This window comes from Spea bombifrons, chromosome 1, assembly GCF_027358695.1.
Source record: "Spea bombifrons isolate aSpeBom1 chromosome 1, aSpeBom1.2.pri, whole genome shotgun sequence".
NCBI classification, from domain to species: domain Eukaryota; kingdom Metazoa; phylum Chordata; class Amphibia; order Anura; family Pelobatidae; genus Spea; species Spea bombifrons.
The window spans coordinates 70,071-80,000 of NC_071087.1; the positions used below are offsets into that span (position 1 = coordinate 70,071).

The 9,930-nt window shown below is 44.9% G+C and overlaps 1 protein-coding gene across 1 annotated transcript in view; it reads left to right on the forward strand.

Annotated features, from left to right (window-relative positions):
• Positions 1 to 721: 721 nt before the first annotated feature.
• Positions 722 to 9,930, forward strand: part of LOC128498250 (uncharacterized) — a 16,913-nt gene continuing 7,704 nt past the window's right edge. Inside the window, exons 1-3 of the mRNA XM_053468471.1 lie at positions 722 to 1,915; positions 2,965 to 3,186; positions 5,448 to 5,557. Of these exons, the coding sequence (XP_053324446.1) occupies positions 722 to 1,915; positions 2,965 to 3,186; positions 5,448 to 5,557 (1,526 nt within the window). The remainder of the gene's footprint in view (positions 1,916 to 2,964; positions 3,187 to 5,447; positions 5,558 to 9,930) is intronic.

Genomic DNA, 9,930 nt, shown 5'->3' on the forward strand with positions numbered 1-9,930 from the left:
CTTACCTGAGTAAGTAGAAATATTATAATATCATGTAGCAATATTATATTTAATATGATATGGTAATATGATGTAAAATAGTTTATAAGATATCATATAATATAATATTTTCCTAATTTAATAAAATATGACATGGTAATATAATATAATATAGTTGCATAATATAAGATATTATCGTACCATTTAATATTATCATAATTTAATAAAATATGATATGGTAATATAATATAGTAATATCATATAATAGTATCCTATAGTAATATTATAATATAATACCATAATATTTAACATAATATAGTAATATAATATAATTGTATAATATAGTTATATTATAATATAATATATCATATTTTAATACAAATATGATATAGTAATAAAATGTAATATAGTAATATAACGTAAGATATTATTATTATATGGTATAGTCATTTTATAATATCATACTGAAGTGAAAAAATGGCAAATCTACTTTTTGAGGCACATTTACTACATAAAAATGTTTCTTTATAAACATCCATATAAAATATTGGCCCTGGGTTATGGAAGTCCCTGTGTAGATGTGTGTCCATACGTGGGCTGTATGTATCGATGGAACTCATCCACACAGTTGTTATTAATCCCGCACTGGGTGTGCAGTGTGTTCCCAGACTCTGCCCAGTCCCTGGTCCCTCAAACACAATATTTCTGCTTCCAGCACAATGCATCAGCGGGTGGGGCACCGATGCTGCGCACGCCCTGCCAGAGACTTTATATCCTTCTGTTCCATCTGTACAACAGCATTAACACACAGTCTCAACATACTGCAAGCAGCGACTGCCTTAACATACTGCAAGCAGTGACCGCCTCAACATACTGCAAGCAGCGACCGCCTCAACATACTGCAAGCAGTGACCGTCTCCATATACTGCAGGAACTGACATACACACAACTTGCAGACACTGACCATATAACTAAACAATCTGCAGACGCTGACCATCTAACTAAACAACCTGCAGACACTGACCATCTCATCGCACAACCTGCAGACGCTGACCATCTCATCGCACAACCTGCAGACACTGACCATCTCACCACACAACCTGCAGACGCTGACCATCTCATCGCACAACCTGCAGACACTGACCATCTCACCACACAACCTGCAGACGCTGACCATCTCATCGCACAACCTGCAGACACTGACCATCTCATCACACAACCTGCACAGACTGACCATCTAACTAAACAACCTGCAGACAGTGACCATCTCATCGCACAACCTGCAGACACTGACCATCTAACTAAACAACCTGCAGACACTGACCATCTCATCACACAACCTGCAGACACTGACCATCTAACTAAACAACCTGCAGACACTGACCGTCTAACTAAACAACCTGCAGACACTGACCATCTCATCACACAACCTGCAGACACTGACCATCTAACTAAACAACCTGCAGACACTCACCATTTCATCACACAACCTGCAGACACTGACCATCTAACTAAACAACCTGCAGACACTGACCATCTCATCACACAACCTGCAGACACTGACCATCTCATCGCACAACCTGCAGATGCTGACCATCTAACTAAACAACCTGCAGGCACTCACCATTTCATCACACAACCTGCAGACACTGACCATCTAACTAAACAACCTGCAGACACTGACCATCTCATCACACAACCTGCAGACACTGACCATCTCATCGCACAACCTGCAGATGCTGACCATCTAACTAAACAACCTGCAGGCACTCACCATTTCATCACACAACCTGAAGACACTGACCATCTAACTAAACAACCTGCAGGCACTCACCATTTCATCACACAACCTGCAGACACTGACCATCTAACTAAACAACTTGCAGACCATCTCACTCCACATATTATATGTGCTAACCCTTTCCACTTAGTACAGGTGCAGACCATCTACATAAACTGTAGGCAGATCATCTCACATACAGCAAGTAGTGACTGTCTCCGTATGCTTAAGGCAGTGACTGTCTCACTACAGAACCTAGAAGCACTGACTGTCTCACTCCACATCCTTCAGACACTGTCCATTTCCACATAAAACAGACAGTGACAATCTCCACATACTGCAGGCAGTGACTGTCTCATTCCACAAACTGCAGGAAGTGACTGTCTCATTCCACATACGGCAGGCAGTGGCTATCTCACAGTGCACACAGAACACACAGTGTCACACAGCGGGACCCTCAGTGACTGAGGATGCTGCATCTCCTGCTCTGTTGTGTGCTCCCCTTGGTATTGTCTCTAAATGATGAAGAGAAGAAATTCATTGTGGAAAAACACAACTTCTATCGATCTAAGATGGACCCACCAGCTTCAGACATGATTGCACTGGTGAGTTGGGGAGTCAGGGCACTCGCCCTTGGAAGGGATCTGGGTACTCGGTCAGGGCAGGAGTTGGGGTTATTTTGTGACAAAATGTAAAGACTGGGTTAGGGCAGCCGCGGTTGTGTTTTTTTGCACATTTTTGATTATTATTAGTTATTTAGTGTTATTGTTCCTGATATTTAGTAGTTGTGCATCTGTTTACTGCTGGTGGCCTCGGTGGTACCTGGGGATATTTTGTTGTCACAGTTGCATTATATGATTGGAGGGCAGGTTTGGTGGTTTTGGTGGTACCTTGAGATACTGACAGTTGCATTATATGATTTTTGACAGTTTGGTGATTTTCGAATTTTAAGACACGAGTTCAATAAAATAACTTCTCTGAACTCCTTGTGTTAACCACGGTCTTCCCCAGGCCTATTAAACAGAGAGTATTGGCGCTCGGCCTGATAAGTCAGATGCCATCAGAGCATTTGCCTGGTCTAGAAAAGGCCACTGAGATATTTGGAAAGCAGGCGTTATCTCATAATGGAGATCCCAGCTAAGGTTGTATTGGGCTCTGATCACACTATAGATGACTGGAAGTGACATGTGATGATGTGATTTCAGAGATGGGATCCGTCTTTGGAGAAACTCGCCAAATTGTACGCTGCAAAATGTATATGGGAACATAATGAGGAAAGGGGCTACACGGGAGAAAACCTGTTCCTGATGTCGGGGTCGGGGCTGGATGTAGAGCTTGGTCTGTCCGACTGGCACCGTGAACGAGATTACTACAACTTCACCACCTCAACGTGCCAAGAAGAGAAGATGTGCGGACACTACACGCAGGTACACATTCAATATATAAAAGCCATTCTGAGCAAGTTTAATGTTAGAAGCATGGGGAGAGAGGGCAGCTGTAGTTAAATGTTAGAAAAATGGAGTAAGTACAGCATCTACAGTTTAATGTTAGAAGAATGGGGGAGAGCGCGAAAACTGCAGTTTAATGTTAGAAGAATTTGGGACGGCATGGCAGCTGCAGTTTAATGTTAGAAGAATGGGAGAGAGCGTGGCGGCTGCAGGTTAATGTTAGAAGAATGGGGGAGAGCGCGGCAGCTGCAGTTTAATGTTAGAGAAATGGGGGAGAGCCCGGCAGCTGCAGGTTAATGTTAGACGAATGGGGGAGAGCGCGGCAGCTGCAGTTTAATGTTAGAAGAATGGGGGAGAGCGCGGCGGCTTCAGTTTAATGTTAGAAGAATGGGGGAGAGAGCGGCGGCTGCAATTTAATGTTAGAAGAATGGGGGAAAGCGCGGCAGCTGCAGTTTAATTTTAGAAAAATGGGAGAGAACGTAGCAGCTGCAGTTTAATGTTAGAAGAATGGGGGAGAAAGCAGCAGCTGCAGTTTAATGTTAGAAGAATGGGAGAGAGCGTGGCGGCTGCAGTTTAATGTTAGAAGAATGGGGGAGAGAGCAGCTGCAGTTTAATGTTAGAAGAATGGGAGAGAGCGTGGCGGCTGCAGTTTAATGTTAGAAGAATGGGGGAGAGCGTGGTGGCTGCAGTTTAACGTTAGAAGAATGGGGGAGTGAGCAGCAGCTGCAGTTTAATGTTAGAAGAATGGGAGAGAGCGTGGCGGCTGCAGTTTAATGTTAGAAGAATGGGGGAGAGCGCGGTGGCTGCAGTTTAACGTTAGAAGAATGGGGGAGTGAGCGGCAGCTGCAGTTTAATGTTGATAAAAGTAAAATGATGCAGTTAGGAAGAAAAATCCAATGCAGAAAATAGCATTGGGGCTCCTGTGCTGTCAGTGATAACAGAAGAGAGTGACTTGGGAGTAAATGGGGAGGGGGAGAAACTAAACTGCACAAAGGGATTTAACAAAGGGAAGAGATAAGTTTATTTCAAAGGAGGAGAAAGAAAAACACCATCCAGAAAGAGATTTCATAGAGTTAGGGAGGTGAGTTAGAAAAGAGGCCAGTAGGTCATTAGAGGAACCTTAGTGTCAGGTCTGGAGGACAATAAGCAGTTACAGTACAAGCTAGAGGCCTCAAATGAATGCAGAAGCCAAACACATGACATGGGCATGGCCAATCATCAATCACCCAATAAAGACATTTTTAAAACAGTCACAGATTTTATTGAACATGTGACATTCATAAACGTAAACTTCAAACATGTAAACACATACTCATAACCCGCAATTAGCCTCAACTAATGACATCATCATAAAGTGCGTAACCAATGAATGCCCTTGCTGGCCTGGACTGGATCCCACGGGAATGTTAAGAGTGCTTACCGGCGTCCTCCCTGCACAGTAGCGAAACAGATACGAATTCCACCAGGGACATCCCATGGGGAGTCCTGCATGGAGCCGTCTGGCTAATGCCAAACAAGTTACCATACTTCAGATGTCCGACGTCCGCACTCATGCCAGACCCCGAGAGATCCCTTGCCATACCAGGAACATAACAAAACAAGGGAGGGTGGGCAGGAACTTCACTCTGTATAATTTTTCTAAAAGTGAGGGAAATCCGCCCCGGGGGAAAAAATACCCCTTGGGAGGTATTTATGTAACAGCTGTCATTAGCATAATCCCCTAACAGAGGGTCGCCACTGGGCTACCACATAGAAAAGACACATTGGGTAATTTACATCCAGCCCAGTCATGCTGGCCCTGCGTGTATGTCCCATTCAGGCCAATACTGTTCTTAAAAGGACAAGATGGGCACAACCTGGGGCAAGAAACTAGATGATTAAAAAACCAATGACAGGCAATAAAAGGCAAGATAAGTTCATGATAACCAGTGCCAGAAAACAGATGAATCCAACAAATGCAGTGTCACAGGAACTAGGGGTCTTTATCTGGGGTCCCTGAGCACCCTGCTGATGCCCTTCTCTGGTCATTCATCCTATGAAGCCCCTGCAGAAGCGTTCAACTTTCAGAAGCGGAAAGTAAGAACTGGCGGAGAAGTCAATAAAGATCTGCCCCCAGCCACACCTCTAACTTCACTCCGTAATCAAAGCTCCCACTATGGTAGCCCACAATGACCTTTTGTCAGCCAATTCGAAATATGCGAAATGTCACTGAGTGCTCCTTTCCGTATTATTATTTGTAGATGGTCTGGGCCGAAACGGAGCGGGTTGGATGCGGAGAACATTTCTGTGAGAAGATTGAGGGCTTTGATGAACCCAACGTGTATTTTCTGGTCTGTAACTACAAACCACCGTGAGTTAAATTCGTTATTCTATCATGTCTTTTTTTTATTTTTGAAGCACCGAAGTTCAGGTGCTTGACTGTGAAAAAAAGAGACAAAAAGTGTGGACAACAGGTCTTCTTCTCCTGATCTTCAGTGGCTCCACTCCATGGCCAGAAGGCCTGTGGGAGGCCTTTTTACACTTTTTCTATGTTAAAACAGAGCTTGACATCTGCCCCTATACTGGTACGTTCTAATCCAGATCTGCCCTCTGACCTCTACTGTAGCAATGGGTGCTTGTTTCACCCTGTCGACACTACCCAAAAAGAACTATGATGGGGGAGATCGTGTGTTATTGGCAATTTAATGTACACTGTAGGAATGGAGACACCATCTGGAGGGGGCACAACATAATTTTCTTATTTTTACTGTTCACCGTAACCTCGAGTATTTACAAAGAGCCAAAACTCCTCAGGCCAGGTGGGCTCCTTTTTACTCGATTCAACTTTCATATTACCTACAGACCAGGAAGTAAGAATGGGAAAGCAGATGCCCTCTACCGTAAAGACTCTAAAGACCCTGATGAGACAGACCCAACACAACCAGTGATACCTTCTACACACTTCCTGACTTTATCAGCTCCCTACACAACTATTAACCCGTTTTCAAAGATAATTGCCCATTTATAAAAAACATGGGAAAAACAAGATGATCTCTTCTATCATCGAAGTCGTCTGGTGAGACCTCCTGCTTTCCCGCGTAAAGCTTTACATAGTTGGCATGATGCTCCATTGGCAGGTCATCCCAGTATTTCCGTTAGCCTATGCTTACTTCGCCGTCTTTTCTGGTGGCCTCGGAGGATAACCACTGTTAAGGATTATGTTAATTCATGCCGAATTTGTGTATTACCGTATTTGCTCGATTATAAGACGAGGTTTTTTTCCAGAGCAAATGCTCTGAAAAATACCCCTCGTCTTACAATCGGGGTCGTCTTATAATGAGACGACTAAGATCCAGATCCCCCGCAGCTGCAGGGGCTCTGGATCTTCCTATCTCAACCCCCCCGCCCCACTTACCGGTACTTCAGAGTCCCCGGTGTGCAGCTGGGGCAGCGTGTAAATGTCTACGTGATTCGCGTAGACAACTTCCGCTGCAGCCGGAAGGAGGTGTGGCTAGCAGCGGGGGTTGCCTGCGTGCATCGTGCAGACCTTCCCCGGCTGTCAAAGATCAGAGTTCCCCGCACCGGTTCCCCGAACTCAGCGTGTAGACAGGAGCTACATGACAGGAGACTCAGAAGTACCGGTAAGTGGGGCGGGGGGGGAGTGTTAAATGGGGGGCATAAGGCATTTCTGGAGGCAGGGTGCTCTGTGAAATGCCTTTTAACCCCCTTAATGCCACTCTGCCTCCAGAAATGCCTTTTTAACCCTCTATACGCCACTCTGCCTCCTGAAATGCCTTAAACCTCCCTATATGCCACTCTTCCCCATAATATGCCTTTTAACCCTCTAAGTGCCAGAGTGGCATATAGGGTTAAAAGGCATATCATGGGGCACAGTGGCATATAGGGTTAAAAGGCATATCATGGGGCACAGTGGCATTTAGAGGGTTAAAAGGCATATCATGGGGCACAGTGGCATATAGGGGGTATAAGGCATTTCTGGGGCAGATGTGCACAACCGGGGGGCAGGTTGGAAAATAGAAGGAAATAAAACCAAAATATTTTTCTCAATCATAGCTTTTATTAAAAAAAATAGTTTAAATGAATTAACATTTACTGGTAAAACTTTTTTCCTATAGGGTCGTCTTATATTCAGGCTTTTTCTTTTTTTCCTAAATTAATATTAAGATTTGGGGGGTCGTCTTATAATCAGGGTCGTCTTATAATCGAACAAATACGGTACTACCCATCCCACAGTCTCCATGGATTTTATAGTGCAATCACCAGTATCTAATGGACACAACACCATAATGGTAGTAGTTGACAGGTTGAACAAAATGGCACACTTTATACCTCTTGCTCACCTTCATTCTGCTGCAGAGACAGCTGAAGTTTTCATGAGGGAGATTGTTTGGGCAAACTGAAAGAGTGAATCAAATACTCGAACAATACCTATGGTGTTTTACTACACATCTACAGTCGGCCTGGTTCTCTATTATCTATGCCTGAGTTTGCTCATAACGACTGTGACAAACCCTGTAGCATGAGGGCCATACATGTCACATTTAGGGGTCCTAAGCAGAGTCCTCCAGGGCAATCAGAGTCGGGAACAGCAGCTTTGAACAAAATAGCGCTTTATTTTAACTGCTTAAACCCCAAAAACCAAATCATAAAAAGAAAACCTAGCTCCCAATTGGAGCCCTCTCTAACTAAACTATGCTGGTCCGGACTGACCAGCCTAACCACCCACTAACTCAACCTACCCGCCAGACCCAGCTACGCCAGGCTCTGGAAAACCTCCCCAGACAGCACACAAAGGGTCCAGGCAGGTGATGCCTCACTTGGCTCAGGGATGGTCTTCTTCTTCAGGGCCTCTCCTTGCCCTGTGAGCGCAGGGAGCTTCCTCTTCTCCCAACAGTCTCTCTGAGTATCAGGCTCCAGGTGTTTTTAATGTCCAGCACCTGTTCCTGATGCCGGCTCCATAGGAATCCTGGACTGGATCCTGCAGACTTCTTGCCTCCTGGAAAAGCCAGCATGGATTTTCCACAGAATGGGGGAACGGAGCATTGGCAAATTGCTCCACCCCAGGGACCCATATTTACGATCTGGATAGCACCTGTACCCAAATGCCACACTAAGCATCTCCCTGGGGTTTACGCTGTCACACAACATTAAGGATGCTTCTACAAAAGAATCACCATTCTTTTTATCCTATGGATACCATCCCCCTGGTTTCCCAACACTTACTCCGCGTGTAGCAGTACCTGACAAAGATTATGTTCCCCTGTAACATATATTCTTGCCGTCACCCCTCAAGGTTCATCCAGTCTTTCATACTTCATTGCTAAAACCTGTACTTACCCGCTTCCACATTGCGGTGGTGAACAGTCATGCCTCTGATCCTCCCCTGCTTGCAGAAACGGAAGCGAGCAGGGTTACTATGGTGATGCGGTATGGAGAGGAACCCGATCTAGGGTTGCCATGGCGACGCGTCACAAACCCTGCATATTTAAACCCTGCATATTTAAACCCTGACCTTCGTATACATTTTGCTCGGGTATCAGCGGGTTCTACTCCCTATACCTTAGTGTTCTACTACTTGGATGGACTGGGTACCAGACCACTTTCCATGCTATTGGGCCGTGGTTGTCACAGCCTGCCTCGACTTCAGCTCTGTCACCTGACCTGGATGTTTTGCATTATCACTTCGGATCCCTCACTTGCTCTTTTTTATATTATTTTCTGCCAATTGGAACATAATCTGTTCACCGGTTCATGGTGAGTCGGGACAGTTGGGTACTTTTGGAAGGTATGATTTTTTAAAATAAATATAGGGAACACAGACATTAACATCCACTGATTTGTGTACCCTGCTGTAATGCATAAAAGAGAGCGAGCAGACCAATTGTATAATAATATAAAAAATGGGGAAAAAACATGCTTAAATAAAATGCAAAGAGGATTATGAAAAACAATCCTCGGAAAATCATCTTCAATAGTATTTAGTGCAAATTAGTGTCCACAACCATGTTTAAGGGCCTGCATAACACTGAAGAGAATGCAGCCGGCACTATGTATTCCAGTAGGTAACGTTCTCGTGGCATCTGATTCATCCATCAGACTCTACCGGATAATAAACCTCCAGAAAACATGTTTCCCCGGCTCCGGAGCCCAGTGGAGGTGGCTTTGCACAACTCCAGCCCGTGTTTGCCATCATACAACACAGGTGAATTTTACAGGCCACGAGCTTCAGCACTCGGCAGCCCGGCTCTGTGAGTGTGAGTGGTTTACTGCTTTGGGCTGAGCTGTTGTTACTCCTAGACACTCCCACTTCCCAATAATAGCATTTACAACTGACCGGGGCAGATCCAGCGGGGCAGCAATTTCACAAACTGAGTTGTGGGAAAGGTGGCATGCTGTGCCACTGAGCTTTTCAGCACGAACCATACTACTGCCGATGGCATGGAGAGAGATTTTGCATAGAGATGGGAACCACAGGACTGCTGATCATCCGAGACTTTGGGTGAAATCACTCAACTCCCTGCTCTCCGAGGGATCTGGCCACCTCCAGACCTTTAGCATGGCCGTACTGAAGCTTTCAGTATTCCCACAGCTCTATTACTGCAGGAGAAACAGCTGTTTCTATTCTGCGCAGCTGGAAGTTGTCTCTGGGCTATTGGAGGCATTGGGTTCCTTATATAGGGATCTCGGGGCTCATGCTTTGGAGATTGTTGTAAAAAGCCGACT